Source organism: Glycine soja, chromosome 3, assembly GCF_004193775.1.
Source record: "Glycine soja cultivar W05 chromosome 3, ASM419377v2, whole genome shotgun sequence".
Lineage (NCBI taxonomy): Eukaryota > Viridiplantae > Streptophyta > Magnoliopsida > Fabales > Fabaceae > Glycine > Glycine soja.
The window spans coordinates 41,300,360-41,318,729 of record NC_041004.1 but is presented as its reverse complement, the minus strand read 5'-3'; the positions used below and the strand labels follow the sequence as shown (position 1 = coordinate 41,318,729).

At 32.5% G+C, this 18,370-nt stretch overlaps 2 protein-coding genes across 2 annotated transcripts; one reads left to right on the top strand and one right to left on the bottom strand.

The window, feature by feature from the left end:
- Positions 1-851: 851 nt before the first annotated feature.
- On the bottom strand, positions 852-3,917 carry LOC114407098 (membrane magnesium transporter-like). The gene is made up of 4 exons (XM_028370069.1): positions 3,662-3,917; positions 3,522-3,574; positions 3,341-3,441; positions 852-1,330 (listed from the first exon to the last, which is right to left on the bottom strand). The coding sequence occupies exons 1-4, from the start codon at positions 3,732-3,734 to the stop codon at positions 1,237-1,239; spliced, it is 321 nt and encodes a 106-aa protein (XP_028225870.1). The 5' UTR covers positions 3,735-3,917; the 3' UTR covers positions 852-1,236.
- Positions 3,918-5,430: 1,513 nt separating this feature from the next.
- On the top strand, positions 5,431-10,253 carry LOC114407097 (cell division cycle protein 48 homolog). Its single transcript, XM_028370067.1, has 9 exons — positions 5,431-5,592; positions 5,720-5,885; positions 6,486-6,714; positions 7,344-8,110; positions 8,200-8,421; positions 8,574-8,645; positions 8,748-9,029; positions 9,165-9,524; positions 9,644-10,253. Exons 1-9 carry the CDS (start codon positions 5,564-5,566, stop codon positions 9,941-9,943), a joined length of 2,427 nt encoding a protein of 808 aa, XP_028225868.1. The 5' UTR covers positions 5,431-5,563; the 3' UTR covers positions 9,944-10,253.
- The last annotated feature ends 8,117 nt before the right edge of the window (positions 10,254-18,370 follow it).

The window sequence follows — 18,370 nt, the reverse complement described above, 5'->3', positions numbered from 1 at the left end:
TTTCCACCTCTCCGTGTTTTCTAGGTGAACGATCAACATGATTCAGATCCTGCTAAATTTAGCATTGTTCTAAGATAAAATCTCAATCAACTTAGCCAATGGTCATATTCCAATTAACAAAACGAAGCAACTGTATCACTCATTACTTTTGTTTTCAGGGTGTCTGTATTTTGAATGATTTTGAAGTCCAAAAGTACACGCGAATAAGTGATAATCCACTAGCATCGTGTAGAAAGAAATCAAGAAAAAAAGTTGCATAATTGTTTATGACATACACAAAAGCTCGTGAAAGGCTAAGGGAAGTGAACAGGCAAGGCAGCATAGTAAGGTTGAAAGGTGTTTGTTGAGTTTGCAGCAATGGTTGCACAAGATGAAGGAGGTTCAGCGGTAAAACCTTCATCAATTGTGACAAGTAGTAGTGCCGCACAAGATCAAGGAGGAGTTGAAAAACAATGTTATACTACAGAAAACTGAGTCACGGGGGAATGAATATGCTTCTCCAATTGGCTTGCCCTCTAAGTTTTTTTATTTTTATTTTTTATGATAAAGCTTTTAACATGGATGATATGTGTGTTAGAGGCATTCGAGAGTGATTTGTCTCAGGCCTCTGGTGCAAGAAGCGAAAGTGGTTCCTTCTATTATTTATTTTAAGCCAGGAACGGCGAAGAATCTTATTCGAGTCTTTTGATATCAGACATCGGGAGAAGAATATTTTACAATTTGCAAAGGGCATCTTTGTCAAGAAGGAAGGATGAATGGCTAGAACTAGAAGCAAAAGTTTGGGTATATAATTGTTTGTAGACTGCCAATTAGTTTGAGGGCTTGCTATCTTTTGGGTAGGATTTTGTGACTTAATGGCACAATCACTCTTGATGCCTTTTTTTAGTAGTTCAGTTTGTTTGTTCATTACATAAGTTAGTTTACATCTCACATCGTAATTACATACACTGAATTAGGGAATATGTCAGCTGATTGCTTAGCTAAGCATGGCTCTTCACTTCATTCTAGTCTAATTATATAACTCCTATAACAAGCTAACCCGAGGCTTCGCCAAATCAATTGACTCAAGTAACAACATCCTGCCAAAATTACCAGGGCAAGTGACCAAGCTACAAAAAGAAACTGCAAAACCCATAAATCAACCAACGGTCAAAATCTACATCCCAATTCTTTAATTTTTCAGTGTAAACATTTTCCTCCTCATGTGAGAGATAAAGACACTTGATCCAATAGTTCTCATTGTCTCAGCTTCAAATCCATTTCCACAGGAAAGACCTTGCCTCGGTGGTTGAAGATCATGAAGTCTGGGTTGGCAGGTAAAGAGACAATTCTGCATCCAAGGAGACAAACTCTGGTTATTGGGATCCAAATAGTTCCATAACATGTGATATTTGCCAGCAGAGTCAGAGCAAATGGCTGCGTAGATCACTATATAAATACGTAGATCACTATATGTTTAGGAATTTTCAAGTAGGTCCCTCTAAATTATAGCAGAGACAAACCTTATGAAGGCATATCCCTAAACTATGGGAACAATACAACCAAAGACAGAAATTACAATATTTTCCAAGAAGAAATGTTCAAATAAGTCCCTTTATATAAATACATAGATCACTATATGTTTATGAATTTTCAAGTAGGTCCCTCTAAATTAAAATTTGTAAATGAATTAATTGGGTCTCTATAGAGCTCTAACAGTAGGTAGGCTTGATTCAAGGACTCCATTAAGAAAATTTTGAATCTATAAGGACATATTTGAAAAGTTTCCAAATTAAGTATAGGAACCTATGGATTAATTAACCATATACTAATGATGCATGACCAACATTTTGAACACCACTTTTTTTGTTTAGCACACTACTCTTAAAGCATGGTCCCATGTTACTATAAAATATATTCTCATTAAAGCATGAATACACATTCTTGTTGAAGTATAAAATTCCCCTTTTTCATTCTCGTTTTTTATGAATAATGTTGATGAGTATATTAGTCAAATCAAACCCAGCTGCCTCTATATGAATCAAGAACCTAACAGGAGTAACTTAAAATGGCCCATAGCAAATTGATGGACCCTGGTTATAGAACTGGATCAGAATATAGAAAGAAAAAATAGGGTTCATTGACAGAAATCCAAGATCGGAGGCTAGAATGAAGATACAAACTACAAAGTGCAGATGCAATAGCCCCCTTGTTCCAGATACTCAAGAAACATGAGCTCTCCTCCAACTAACTCTTTCAATCAACCCTCAACCCCCAACTGTCCTGACTTTCCTCTCCCCTTTTATTTTTATTGGCCCATGTGCCTCCTAACTGTCTATTAAGCAGACTTACATGAGGTCCTGATACCTTGCCAAATCAATAAAGATATATTAACAATTATTGGGTTCATCCACCCAGACCATCCCTCCCAGAATCTTCATTCTAAACCATCAAGTAAGGCATCAGCTTCATATAGCATGATAGAAACCCATGGATTTGATAGGTACAGGTAAGACAGGACAAAGCACAATCCTGACAAATTATGCATATAGTTTGAGATGAAAAAATGCAGAACTAAAAAAACTTCGTACCTCATTGCCCAGAGGCTCTTCGCTATGCGAAGGTATGGGGGAGGGATGTTGTACGCAGCCTTACCCTTGCATATGCAAAGAGGCTGTTTCCAGATTCGAACCCATGACCAACAAGTCACAAAGGCACAACTTTACCGCTGCACCAGGGCTCGCCCTCATAAAAAATGCAGAACTAATTAAATAAAATTACAGTCATATATAGTTAGGTAAGACAGGACAAAGCCCAAATTGCTCAATAATGCAATCTTATTTACCAAGCATAAGATTCTATATGTTCATTTTATCCCTAACAAAATAAATATTTGTTAGTTTATTCTTGCATCTTCCCTAGAAATATTACATCCATCTGTTTCCAAACTACTAGCATGTAAGGTGTCACAAAGTTGATTTTGAATATTTATTGCTTAATAATGCATAAGGTTTTCAGTGAAACTCTTTAATTTCCTCTTAACTTAAGCACCTTCTCTATTTTGATTTCTGTATAGCCTCAATCCTCCCCATGTTCAAGACCAAAGTTACCCACAAACAAAACAATACTTAATTCGAGCAACTTAAGTTAGTCAGCTATATTTCCTAACGTAATAAAGCTCAATCTTCCAAAACTGATAATTCCAAAATTAATTCCCCTAGAATACCATTCACCACCTCTACACCAAACAAGTACACTACACAGAATGAAGAGATGCTAATTCACAATCAGTTTCCTCAGTTCATATTCATCTCATTACAGTTACTTACAAGTTACAACATCCTAGCATTAAGTTAGTTACCTGTTCTCCTCAGAGTGAGGGTGTATGGATAGAAACTTCCCCGGGGCAGTGAGCGCAGTCCAAAAACAGAGCAGCAATCCAAGAAACAGCTCAATCACCACCTGCATCAATCATCATTCCCAAAAACATTAGATAGATTACATGAAATCAAAACCCTAGGTTGAAATGTAAATTAAATAACCTCGATTGGAAGCCCTGAAAACTCTTCTTCAGTAATCTTCAACACGCCCCTGTCTGCAACAAAAATCAGACCCAAATTTGAGATCCAAGATCCCCAACACTCAAAAAGCAAAACTAGTTTGATAATCAGTTTTAGGATACACTGAATAGTTGAATAAGCGGCGTGAAATAGAATGAGAAGGCCGAGGAATCCGACGGTTAAAGCTAGACCCATTTATTTGATCTTCTTTGTCTTTCACTGCAACAACTACACAAGGATTTCAATTCCAGCTTCACCCATTACCCGCGCGTATATATGTTTATGTAAAAAAATGTAAATGAAAATTCAAAATGCAAAACAAATATAACCCAGGTAGTGGATCGGAATAATACTCAACTCAATTTTCTATAATAAAATCTCGAGTTCTATCTTATAATAACAAATTTATAATTAGGAAAAAAAATCTACTAAAGTTGTCACTGAGATTCTTCTACCAATGCTTATAAAACATGCAAAACAAATAAATAAAATTCTTTCAACTTCATCGAATTTTTTTCTTGTCTTGGAGCATGATTTTGAGCAGTTTGTATAGGTTTAAAAGAAGTAATTAAAAAAAAAATTAGAAAGTGATTTTTTTAACAATAAGGTGGAGGATCCGTTTGTTTCAGTTTTTTTATTTATTTATAGGGAACACATTTTTAATAAATTTGTTTGAATTGGTTTTTTCTATAAAAAATTGTCTAAACTGTAATATTTTTAACAAAATAAGCAGTTATAAAAAAAACAATAGTGTCTTTGTCTATCACCTTTTTAAAAATTTACTTTAAAAAAGATTTTTTGAAATCATTTTTTAAGTCAAAACATTATTGGTGCAATATTTGCTTCTTAAACGAATCAGTATTTTTTTTAAAAAAAAAAAACTTTATACAAATATATAAAAAAATAAAAACTACTTGCTTTATTAAAAGAATTAATAAGAGCAAGTTTGTTTAAACTTTTTTAAAAAGTTGTTTTTTAAGAAACATGTGAGATTTGTTTCTTAAAAAGCAAAAAGAAAATTAGACAAATACATTGAAAAATCATTAAATTCGTTGAATTAATTGGGCTAAATTATACCGTTAGTCTTTTATCTTATTTTTAATATTCATTTTTGTTCTTTTATCTAATAAAAAAATGATTTTGGTATTTTTTTAGGTTTGAGTCAATTTAGTTCTACTAAAATAATGATCACTTTTATTTTGTGATAGATTTTTGAATTAATTGTTTTTTAGGTGAATTGATTGTTTCAAGACATGAAATTTGTATCACTAAATTAACATTAACATGCTTAAAATCTATAAAACCTAATCAATATTTTAATAAAGAAAAGTTATTAACGTGATGAAAATTTAAAAATCTTATATCATAATTTTTTTATCGATTGCGAGACGTATTCTTCTCGTAATTTAAAAAATACCCTCTACTAGTTACTCGAACAAACCCAATGTACTTGTAATAAAAAAGAGATCCCAAAGAACAAAGTGAAAAATATTTTATTCACCTCATAATCTTTATGCAAACGGCTATCCTTCATTACTCTAACACCAAATATTTTCTTCATCCCATCTATCCTTTATGAAAATATACAATCTTTAAATAAACATGAGAGAAATTTAATGTATTTTATCATTTTAATAAATATGTATGAAAGCAAAATCTATCTTTGACTGTCTTCAAACAAATCAATTATCTTTTAGCATCTAAAAACAAAATAAAGTTTAATAATACTTTATACGATAAATTTAGATAGAGGAAGCTCACCAAATTCAACGACCATAATTTCAAATCTTTGCAAGATATAATATAGTTGATGAAAATATAATTTTGATTCGATAACTTAACCCGAAGTAAACAGGAAAAAAAAAAGAAAAAAGAAAAAGTCACTGGTATTTCTTTCTTAACAAGAAACGGAGCAAAACCCACCAATAAATATCAAACCAAACTCGCTCAGATCTACACGTCTCTGCGGATTCATCCTTTTCTTCTGCAGAGCAAAAAACCAACCAACACTTGTTTCTTCAGCCATGGCCAGTCAACCTGAATCATCTGACGCGTACGGCTTTTACTTTTTTCTTTTCTTTTCGTGATAATTCTTCGTTAACTGCTTATTTTTGTTTTCGATTTCGATGAATCTGATTGTGCGATGTTTGTTGCCTGGTTGTGTTTGAATTGTTTCTCAGAAAGGGCACAAAAAGGGATTTTAGCACCGCCATATTAGAGCGTAAGAAGGCTCCGAATCGGCTCGTGGTTGATGAAGCTGTCAACGACGACAACTCTGTTGTCGCGCTTCATCCTGATACCATGGAGAAACTTCAACTTTTTCGTGGTGACACCATCTTGATCAAGGTATTTCTGGTTTTGTGCTGCAATATGGTGTTTTACACTGTGTTTGGTGGTTGTGAGAGAATTAGGTTTTGTAGATTGTGATTATTGATTTAAGGATGGAAGTATTTGTTTATTTGGGGATAAAAATACGTTTTTTGTATTTTGAATTCTTTATTGCGTATTAGTGTTTGTTAGCTAACATAGTGTTCCCTTTACTTCTAAGGATGATGGTTATTAGGGTTTGGGCACAAGAGAAAGTAACTGCTTTTCATGCTTGTTTGCTTGGTATGAGAGGCTGTGTTTGTTTGTTTGTTTTGTATCTAGAGAGGGGTGGGACTGAGAGAGAACAGTGCTGATTATTGTGGCTTGAAACAGATTGTTAACATTCTGTGCTGAATGCCTTCACTTATAGTTGTAACTAATTTGTATGTAAATACCTCTGGTAATTTCTTTTTGCTTAATTTGACTTGAAAAGGGGACGTTCTATATCGTTAGTTTTGTCCCATTGCGTGTTTCGTAATGAACACACACTACACATAATTGAGCTGTTTCATTTTTTCCTTCAGGATAACTTGTTCCCTATATAATCATTATGTTTCTTTTCTATGTTTGATCCTTTAGGGGAAAAAAAGAAAGGATACAATATGTATCGCACTTGCTGATGAGACATGCGAGGAACCAAAAATAAGAATGAACAAGGTTGTAAGAAACAACCTTAGGGTTAGGCTTGGAGATGTTGTTTCAGTGCATCAGTGTCCTGATGTCAAATATGGAAAGCGAGTCCACATTCTTCCTGTGGATGATACTATTGAAGGAGTAACAGGAAACCTCTTTGATGCCTACTTAAAACGTGAGTTACTACACCATTGTGTTTTGCTGGACCCTGTAAAGGTTTTCTCTTTTGCTTATGGATTGTATATTTTCTGTGCAACTTTCTTCTTTGATTAGGAAAGGCTTGAAATTAAATAGTAGTTCATCTTATGATATTTAGTAATAACACTTGATCCTATTTGGTGATAAATTTTGTTTTGAACTTGATGCAATGATTGTCTTCAACAGTAATAACTTGATTGCATTTCAAGAGAAAACTAACAAATAATTGATCGCTGGGAAGGAATTATCATTATCCCAATCACCAACAATTCACAATCCTCATATAGTGGCTTCCTTGTGTTATGGGATGTTCAATATAATGAGTTGACCAAGAATGTGTTTTTTATATACATGATAGGTGATTCTACATCTTGAGTTGTTGCACAGTCTCCATGCTTATGAAAATATCTAGGATTAAATTTTATCGTCATACTAAACATTGGTTACTCAAAAAATTCTCTAGTAAGTATTAATGTTAAAATGACAACAGGACATTGTTGAATCTTTTGCTCTGTTATTTTCATTGGCATCTACCCCACTCATCGACATTTAAACTTGTTTCATTCTAATTTATTTTGAATGCTAACTTCAGTTTTGCTTTTGTAGCTTATTTCCTAGAGGCATATCGACCAGTGAGGAAGGGTGACCTCTTCCTTGTGAGAGGGGGGATGAGAAGTGTTGAATTCAAGGTTATTGAAACTGACCCTTCTGAGTACTGTGTTGTCGCTCCAGACACAGAGATCTTCTGTGAAGGAGAGCCTGTTAAAAGGGAAGATGAGAATAGATTAGACGAGGTTGGATATGATGATGTTGGTGGTGTAAGAAAGCAAATGGCACAGATTCGGGAATTAGTGGAACTGCCACTGAGGCACCCACAGTTATTCAAGTCTATTGGTGTTAAGCCACCAAAAGGAATTCTGTTGTATGGACCCCCAGGGTCTGGTAAGACTTTAATTGCTCGGGCAGTTGCAAATGAAACTGGTGCCTTCTTTTTCTGCATCAATGGACCTGAGATCATGTCAAAGCTGGCTGGTGAAAGTGAAAGCAATCTGAGGAAGGCATTTGAGGAAGCAGAGAAAAATGCGCCATCCATCATCTTCATCGATGAGATAGATTCGATAGCTCCAAAGAGGGAGAAGACTCATGGTGAAGTGGAGCGGAGGATTGTTTCCCAGCTCTTGACCCTCATGGATGGTCTTAAATCACGTGCTCATGTAATTGTTATTGGAGCTACTAATCGCCCCAACAGCATTGACCCTGCTCTTAGGAGGTTTGGAAGATTTGACCGGGAGATAGATATTGGAGTTCCTGATGAAGTTGGGCGTCTTGAGGTTCTTCGGATTCATACAAAGAACATGAAACTTGCTGAAGATGTAATATTGAAATTCCTTTTCCCTTATGTTTTGGCTTGATTTAAATCTTCTGAATCCTGAAAGATATTTGGCCATTTTGTCATTTGCAGGTTGATTTGGAAAAAATAGCCAAGGATACTCATGGTTATGTTGGTGCTGATCTAGCTGCTTTGTGTACTGAAGCTGCACTTCAATGCATCAGAGAGAAAATGGATGTGATTGACTTGGAAGATGAGACAATTGATGCTGAAATATTGAACTCCATGGCAGTGACAAATGAGCATTTCCAGACTGCTCTTGGATCAAGCAATCCTTCTGCTCTACGTGAAACGGTAAGTTTTGTCAGCAATTTTAAATGTTTCTTTTATGAAAGTTTTAACCATTAAGCATCTATTCTCTTGTTCTGACTCTATTTGCTACCTTTTGTGACTGCATCTTCCTAAGTTTATTGTTTCTCTAATTTTAACTTTGCTTCTTGTACCAGGTTGTTGAAGTGCCCAATGTCAGCTGGGAAGATATTGGTGGTCTTGAAAATGTTAAGAGGGAACTCCAAGAGGTAATTTGAGCATTTGAAGCTGGGAAGATATCAATGCTCTTACATTGATGCACTTGTTTTCTTTCTTCTGCTTCTGGATTTTTATACTGTTCTATTTTGCAGACTGTTCAATATCCAGTGGAACACCCTGAAAAATTTGAGAAGTTTGGAATGTCACCTTCGAAGGGAGTCCTCTTTTATGGACCTCCTGGTTGTGGTAAAACGCTTTTGGCAAAAGCTATTGCCAATGAATGTCAAGCAAACTTCATTAGTGTCAAAGGTCCTGAGCTACTAACAATGTGGTTTGGAGAAAGTGAGGCTAATGTGAGGGAAATTTTTGACAAGGCTCGTGGTTCTGCTCCATGTGTCCTATTCTTTGATGAACTTGACTCTATTGCAACTCAGGTTTGTACCACTCAAGGTTACCAAGCTAGGACTTTGGGCAAAATTCATTGGTTTCAAAATATTTATGTCTAGACAACTATTATTGTCTTTTTATAGTTATCAGTCTTCAACTATTTGCCTTGGTTTGTCTTGCAGAGGGGTAGTAGTGTCGGAGATGCTGGTGGTGCTGCTGACAGGGTTTTGAACCAACTGCTTACAGAAATGGACGGAATGTCGGCAAAGAAAACTGTGTTCATCATTGGGGCCACTAATCGACCAGATATTATTGACCCAGCTCTTCTGCGTCCTGGTCGTCTCGACCAGTTGATTTATATCCCCCTACCAGATGAGGATTCCCGTCATCAGATATTTAAAGCCTGCTTGAGGAAATCCCCCGTGTCGAAAGATGTTGATCTTAGAGCACTTGCAAAGTACACTCAGGGTTTCAGTGGTGCTGATATCACGGAGATTTGCCAGCGTGCGTGCAAGTATGCCATTAGAGAGAACATTGAGAAGGTACTGTTCTGGACACCTTTTTCTCTGTATTCCTTTACTAAGGACATTTAACAACTATAAAATTTGTTGTAAAAGTTGAATTAATAAAGATTTTGTTCTTTAACAATGACTCTTGCCAGGACATTGAGAGAGAAAGGAGGAAAAGAGATAACCCTGAAGCAATGGAAGAGGATGATGTTGAAGATGAAATAGCAGAAATCAAGGCTGCTCATTTTGAGGAATCAATGAAATATGCTCGAAGGAGTGTTAGCGATGCTGACATTCGCAAGTACCAGGCATTCGCCCAAACATTACAGCAGTCTAGAGGATTTGGAAGTGAGTTCAGGTTTGCAGATTCCACCTCCGCCGGTGGTACAGCTGCTGCATCTGACCCATTTTCCTCTGCTGGTGGAGCTGACGAGGATGATCTTTACAATTAGATAAACTTGTATGCCTGTTATTTGTTCGTATATGCCGTGCTATCTTAATTATCTACTTCTCATTTCGTGTATGCAAATGAGGTCTGTAAACGCTTCCTTTGGATTATTATTGTCTATTGTTTTTGCAAACGGCATTTGTTCATATGGCCAGAGCATTAGGTTCGAGCCTCTTCGAAAGTTGACAAAAATTTATTTCAGTTTTATTGTATTACTTGACAGCTTTTGTAGCTTTGCTGCTCAATTTCCAAGTGTATAACACTTTATATGGACATAATTTTACACACAAATTTATGCTATTTTTGTGCCATGAGATTTTAACGGATACCCAAATTTTCCCATGCAAATTATATTGTATAGGAAATTTGTTGGTAGCTTTTTGTCTGTGTTCTTTACTCGTAGCACTATGGATGGTCTGAAATGATTTTCTTTACATAGCGTTTTAGTGTTTTACCATGTTATTCGCTGTAGAGCATGAACTTATAGGTTATATTCCATTATTTTATTTTAGAAAATTTCCCTTTACTCTTTTAAAATCTATGCCATTTATTTAATAAAGCTTATCCTTTAATCTTTTAATAAGCATCTGATCTTTAAATAAAAATGATATTATAATGATTTCTTGTTTATAGATGAAGAAAATTACATGAAAACAATATAGAACGTTTTTTTTACAGTTTAATAAATTAGTGTTTAGCTGTTTGTTTTTTGAGAAGTAGGAAATTTTGTCAGATAGGAATCTTGCCCCTTTTTTAGCACCAAATGCATTCTTGATCTGTTTTGAATATTTTTAGCCCAATAAATTATTTCTGTATATGGCGAGTTTTATTTCAATTTGCATTTACCCAACGGCTATTAGTTTATTAATCAGGTAAAATATATCCGTAATGTTAGTTGTTTAAATACTTATTGTCATTGATAATTAGCTTGAGGGTTAGTTTCAAAGCAAAGGAAAAAAATTGTTCCGGACTTCCGGTTCTTGCTTTGGTTTGTCTCGGAATGAAGCACCAAATCATATATATATTCGATGCAAACCCAATTATATGAGATTGTTGAATATGCATGAAAGAATCATTTAAGCAGAATTTGGGTTGACATTCTGCATCTTTTTGAGGGATAGGTGTGTTTTCCAGAACTCGAAACTAGTTTTTTGAATGTACCAAAAAAATACTACCTTTTAAACCAATTTTGAGAGTAAAATAATGTTTAGCAAAATGGACCAAGTACCAAAAATCATAAAGAATACGATAAAATAAACGGTTGATTTTATTTTTTTATTTTTTTGCCAATAAACGTTGGTTTCTAATGAAATTTTTGCACATTAATTTGTGCTATTTCATAACTTATTATTTTCGTAGTATTTATCTTTTCTCATAGTTGATATACCATATTCCAGGCAAAAACACTAATTAGTTTAATAAATGCTTGTCTGCTCGGATTTGCAAAGATCGACATGTCCGAGATAAGCACACATTCATCGCAACTTGTAAAGATCATGTTAGTATGTTACCGTGCATTTCTCATTTTGTTTTTGTGTTTTTCTTTTTTCCCACTTCAAACGTTCTTTTAGGAAAAGTGCTATTTTGGAGGTAATTTACTTATTTGTCTCCGCATTGCATCCCCTCTTTTACTATGATGCAATGAAGTCTTTGTTATAAGAGCTTAACTCTTTTGTTTTTACTATTTTTTTATTTTCTTTTTTTCCCCAGCATTTAAAAACAAGATAGATATTTTTTAACAAAAAACAGGTATTTAACTTTTTATTCTAGTAAATTCCACTCACGCTAAATAACACCCGTCAATAAAAAATTACTTTCGATACAAATAAAATTTCAAATTGCAGTTTTACACTTTTATTCACTGTAATGGTGTTCTTTTGTATTGAAATTTTAAATCATGTGTGTCAATAATTTTATATCGTGGAAATATAAGATTAATTGAATGGTTAAGAAAGAAAGAAATGATGGAAAAATTATGGATTCGATTTTTTTGGTAAACAAAATTTAATAATTAATATTTGTTAATAAAAAAAATCATATGGTATAGATGAGAAAGATGCAAAAGTTAATTCTGTTTCAAGTAACACTGATTATATTTAGGTAACGTTAAGTCAAACACCAATAAATCTACACAAATTTCCAAACACACCACATTCATTTGTACACAACTAATTTTGAGTAAACATTTGCAAATGAAATGGGCTTAATTCCGTTTTTAGATTTTAAATATCGCAATTATGCTATTTTGGTCTTTTAGGTTCAAATCGTGCTAATTGAATCCTCGGGTTTTCTCTCATTTTCAAACAAATCCCTTTATCCTAATTTCATCTAATATTTATGTTATTAATTTTACTTAGAAGGATAAGACATTCCTCTTACTTATCATTGTTGTCATAAAAAAATAATTTACTTACAAGTATCATCAAAACACGATAATTAAGTCAATATAACTTTTTAAGTTAATATAGCTTGTACAATGTACTTACTCATTATCATGCCATGCTTAGTTTATCACGTCAATTAAGTTTATTATATATTGAATGAAAGCATGATGAAGAAGGTTAATTGTAAATGAGAAAAAACTCGTGCGACCTAAATCAAATAATTACAATACCTAATGAACTAAAAATGCTAAAACAACTATTTTTTCTTAAAGAAAAATTTCTTTAAATTAATTGTTCAACAAGTTTACTCGACAAAAAGATATAGTTTAGTCAACAATTTTTTCAAATTACCAAGTGCATATGGTGCTTATTGTGATCCGGCAAATCTGATTTTTTGTTGTCCGATGAGAACAGCTTCAACACAGCATGAACTAAGATGGGCCACTAACAAAAACAAGGGCCCAAGAGAAACCCTCCCAGTAATACAATAAAACCAACCATAAATAAACATCCAAACCCAGCTTGCTTTATTGCTGAGTGCTAAAGAATCCAAGACACAATAAAAAGAAAAACCTCGGACATTAGAAAAACCCAAGGACAGGCAAGTATCTATTCGTACATATTTATGGTCGGCAAATCATAGTTTTAATATCTTTGGGCTTAAGAAAATGAAAATCCTCGGACATTAGATTTACCGTCTCCAATGGGCCCTGGGCTTTATTCATGGCCCGAAAGTAATTCCGTTTAACTAGTAATTCCTAGCTTTTCCTCTTGGTTTAATGTGAATTACTTTGCGCACCCAAAAAATTGCTTGTGCACCCAACACTTTTTCATTTTTTCCAAAATTACCCCTGGAAAACTTTTAGATTCTAAACTTGCGAATTTGTAATCCATATGTTTTACAAATTAATGGCCTATGCAGGACTCAAACCCGTGGCTTTCACCTTATTTACATGACACTATAACCAATTGATCTAATAGGTTAATTATGTTATAAAATAATTAATGTCGTTATATATAACACTAAAAATTTTAATGTATATTTAATGCACATGTAAATTTACAAAATAAATTTTTTGATAATTAATTTTGTTCTAATATGTTTAATTAGCTTATTAACCGAGTTGGTTAGAGGATTATGATACTAACTTGAAAGTCATATGTTCGAATCTTGCATGGGTTATTAATTTTAAATTAATTTGTATGGATCCATATGAATTACGAATTCATAAATTTGTCAGGGATAATTTTAAAAATAACAAAATGTTGGGTGTACAAGAAAAAATAAACATTTTCTTTCTGAACAAACAAATGATGCAATAATACATAATAATAAAAAAAAACAAAATTGTACAAGCTTTTGTAACCTTTTCTCTCTTTTTCTCTTATTTTATTTTCTTTGACTATTTGGTTCCTGTTGTCTTCCCCTTTATCCGCAAGCCCTGTGCACTTATCATTAAAAGTTTAGGAAAATAAAGACACAAAAATGTCGTATTCGCATCACATTCCAAGTGGGTTAGTGATTGGAATATTTGTTTGAGAAAAATTAACCGGGTCACATGCTTAACGATGGGACTTGCACAATGGCCCAAGTCAAGGTTTGCGGGAGAAACAGGGTTCATGTTCCTCAATGGAAAACAAGCCACGAGTTTGTAGGCTTAGGGTTGGTGTGGTGTACACGAATTAGAAAAAACAATTCTTTTTTCTCTATGTCCAATATTATTTTGGGTAAAGACATGATTTGAGTCGAAGATATTAGTTGTGCACTGATTTGAGTGAATGACTTTTTGAGGGGCAGTCTTATGTGGAAACTCAAGTCCTAATAATGAATCCTCATTCACTTTTTAGACCTATGATAAGGTAATTGGATGTTCTTTGCGTTTCTCTATCATGTCACACCATTTCATTTATAAACTTTTGTGCGGCAAAGTCTAGTCACACTGCCTTTTTTCTTCAAATATACTTATAGATGTTTATGAAAGATATGTCTAGAATCTAGAAGAATGTAAACTTACGTAATTATCTACAAAATTATGGCTAGAGTAAGCCGCAAATATACAACTAAGACACGGATTTGTTTAATAAAATTAGGTTCATTAAGCATATAGGTTCAAAGTCTAGGGAGAAATCGTAGTAAATATTGACAAGAGTTAGTAATTTTGTACTGTCCCTATAATTATTAATGCGTCTTGTTCTTTTACCTATTCGAAGCTTGGCCTCTAGCCACTGAGATATTATATACATTTATTTAGATTAGGAAACTTCATATAAGAGATTTGTTCTGAGATCATATGTTAGTACTCTTACAAATATAAGTCACACAAAAGTACCATTTCAATTATATTGTGAACCGGAGACAGCGTCGTTTTTGTGACTTGGTTGCCAATCTTCTAATGCATTTTTAGTGGCACAATAATTGGAGAGAAACACATCAAATCATATCATATACCTTGAAATAATAATGGAGAGAGCACCATCATATCATACACGTAGATAACAATTATGCAGCAGAGGAAAGAGGGGGTGCCTTGTACCCTCCTTCAATTTTCTCACAACTCTCACTTTTTCTTCCCCCTTTTTCGTTTTGCCTATTTTTCATGAGTTCAATTGAAGGATACACAACTAATTAAGGGAGATAAACAGTAACTTGTTAAAGATTATTGCTAAACAATAACTTGCCATTTTCGGTACATTTTCCTATATGTCTGATAAACCAAAGACCCTTGCAAATGTAAACTAAACCATAATTAACCTCACAGTTAATGTAATATTGAAAAGCAAAAGCATCTAATTGATATATTTTTTTAAAATAATTATTTGATTTTTCAATTTTATCGATACATTAATATTCGCATGTATCTTTGATAAAAGACAATCTCACTCAAATAAGATAAAATAATTATGAATGACAAAATTTTTCTTTCAAATATTTATCACAAAGACATAATCAACATTCGAACTTGAGTCATTAGTTAAACTAAAATAATTCTACACATATTAATTTATATTAATATTTTTCTTATTAAATCTTATCTTTGAAAATTTCAAAATTAAAGTGTTTTGATCTTTTAAATCCTATATAAATATTACTTTTCATTAAACAAAAGACAAAAGAAAAAAGTAAATAGGAGTAAGTATGTTTCTCTTGAGTCAATGCTTAGTGAGGGTTGTAAGTCATTAGACGTTCAATTTGTGACAACTGTCTACCTTGAGAGTGGTTAATAACTTTTGGCTTGCTTGTATTAAGATCAATAATAGGTTTTTCTTTATTGTTCTAGGAAAAGGTTTTTGTTAGATTCTAAGAGTAAGTTTTTCTTAAGTTTGCAGGGTGGGTTCCCTGTAGAACCCTAGGGTATGTGATCCTTAAGGTGATTAGAAAGTGAAGTGATGAGTATCCCAATTGGAGTTGTCATGATTGATTGCGTTTAAGTGTACTACGCTTATTGCATTCTAAGTTTGTAACATCTAAATAAATAGTGAAATTTTTTCAGGTGTAACTTGAAGATTGGACGTAGACCATGGCTGTCAACTGAATCTATAGAAATATTGTTGAAATGTATTTTAAAGTAATCAATTTTTTTAAAAAAGAGTGTAAGTATTATATAATATTTAATATTATTATATTGTTTACATAAAATTATAAATAAGCATATTTTTTGTTATATAGTATGATTATTGAGTTTATTAATATTTTATTAACATTAATAATATGAGTAAATATTATATTTATTAAATATAAGTATATTTAAAATTTTAATTGATATAATATTTTTTTATTAATCGTACTACTTTTCTTTAAAATTTGTATATGTTAAAAATACATCATTAAATCAAAATTAATTATGTAAATGTATATATGTATTAAATATATATTATAAATTATTATATATATATATATATATATATATATAAATTAATTATCTTTAAATATAATTTGGTCTATTAGTTCAATTGGTTAGAACTTCAATGCTAATAATATGTATTATACATACATTTATTTAACATATTAGTTTTAGTTTTTACCTACATTATAAATTAAAAAAATAGAATACCTTTAAATATTTTTGAATACATTAACATAATTTTGCGGAAAGAATATATTATTATAATTTAATCTAATAATTATTTTTACTCTTTATTGTATGCATATACAAATAACTAAATGAACCAAAACGATAAATTTGCTTATAAAAAATTAAAACCATCGAGTTTAGTCAATTTAAAGGTATTTTTTACATTAAATAAAATAATTAACATTATTTGATATAATTAAAATGTATAAAATATTGAGATTGTTTTTTTCAGTTGATCGTTATCATTATTACTAATATCGACAGTGATTAATAAAACCAAACAAAGATCCTAAAAAAAACAATTTTAATTCTATATCTTCATAAACAACTCGATTAGATTGTAGCTATCATTTTTCTGGCTTTAAGAGTTTCCCCTCTACTTTCTCTTAATTAGTTTGTAAATTAGCAGAATCGTGGACACGGAAAGTAGAAAGTCCATTGGTGTTTTACTCTTCCTATTTTTTCCCTCTATTCATGGTGAATTTGATTGGATGTATTATTGTTGGAGAAAAAAAGAATCCACGCACTACAGTACATACTACAACCCAAGTCCTTGTTTCACACTTTAATAGTGCCATGGCATTTACAAAACAAATTGGAATCGGAAATTATGGCGCACTGACAAGTGGTTGGAGAAGATAACCTAAAAATAGGTATGAATAAATAAAGTATTTAATCATGGTTGTGTTGTATGCAGTACTTTTATGAACACCCACACGTGCGTCCCCACGTGGGAAGTTGTGAGTGGGTGGTACAGAAAAACACAAGAGATGGGCACTCTAAATTGCTTTTGGGTAACACCCTACATTTCAACCTTGTCAGGATTGCACGTGTTTGCTTCTAGGTTCCCCCCTCTCCATAGATACTAGTGCAAGCACCAAGCAATCTACAATCCCCAATAGTCAAGTCATGCATTGCATGCAGTTGGATTCTTTGACTTTTGTTTCTCTAGCACACATTTTAACATACTCCCTCCCTTATAAGACTCCATTACTTAATTAATTAATAATAATAAATTTATCTTAAATTTATAATTTTTTTTAAAATTATTTTTGTTATTAATATTTCTTCATCTTCTAATTATTTATCAGGATATTTTCCCTCTTAATTTAAATAGATGTAATTTTAATCTAATAATAATTAATATAAGAAATATTATAACTTATCTCATAAAAAAGAAAATCCATTATTTTAATTTTAAATCTTATAAATAGGAACAATCCAAATATTTGTTAATTCTCATATTTTTTAAAATAATTCTTATCACCACTCACTAATAATTTGAGTTTGGCATATATATCATATTAGAATAATTGCTAACATATGATTAAATATATATTATGTCATCATTAAATAATAAAATAAATTATTTCGAAAAAAATTAATTATATTTATAGAAATTAAAAATATTTATGACAAGCGTTCTCAATTAAATATACTTTTCTTTTTATTTTTAAAATAAATTATAAAAATCAGATAGAGCGAGTTTAGAACAACATTAGTACTTATCAACGTTATAAACAAAACAGAGTAGTGTAAGGTGGGGCCAAGGCTTGCGTGCGTTCCTCCTTTCTGGTACGCACGGTGGTGCGGGGGAAATGTTTTGCGAGGTAGCCACGGTGCGAAACTTATTTAAAAGTGTTAGGTGTTTTAAAATTTTAATCCATGGTTGATATTTTTTTCAATTTATTCTTTTTCTTTTTCTCTTTCCTAATTTACCCCTCCATCTTCCTTTGTTCCCTCCCCTTCCATCTTTCTCTCGGACGCCGTTTAAAGGAAGAAAAAGGAAAAAGAAAAAATTGTGACCGTCAATTTAAAAAATAAAAAATCTAACGGTGAAAAAATCATCTGGCACCGTACAATCCATTCCAAAACATCCTGTGACACCGTGCTACCCTCTCCGAACACATTCATAAATTGGTAGGACTTAGAAGAATTACGGCTCAGGATGCATCATGCATGCTCTACATTTAA

Coding starts and splice junctions, on each gene's coding strand:
- LOC114407098 (XM_028370069.1), bottom strand. CDS start 3,734: ATGGGTCTAGCTTTAACCGTCGGATTCCTCGGCCTTCTCATTCTATTT. Junction 3,575..3,661: donor CGCTTATTCAACTATTCAGT/GTATCCTAAAAC, acceptor TTTTTGTTGCAG/ACAGGGGCGTGTTGAAGATT. Junction 1,331..3,340: donor CCTCACTCTGAGGAGAACAG/GTAACTAACTTA, acceptor CCTTGGATGCAG/AATTGTCTCTTTACCTGCCA.
- LOC114407097 (XM_028370067.1), top strand. CDS start 5,564: ATGGCCAGTCAACCTGAATCATCTGACGC. Junction 8,422..8,573: donor CTTCTGCTCTACGTGAAACG/GTAAGTTTTGTC, acceptor TTCTTGTACCAG/GTTGTTGAAGTGCCCAATGT. Junction 8,646..8,747: donor TTAAGAGGGAACTCCAAGAG/GTAATTTGAGCA, acceptor TCTATTTTGCAG/ACTGTTCAATATCCAGTGGA.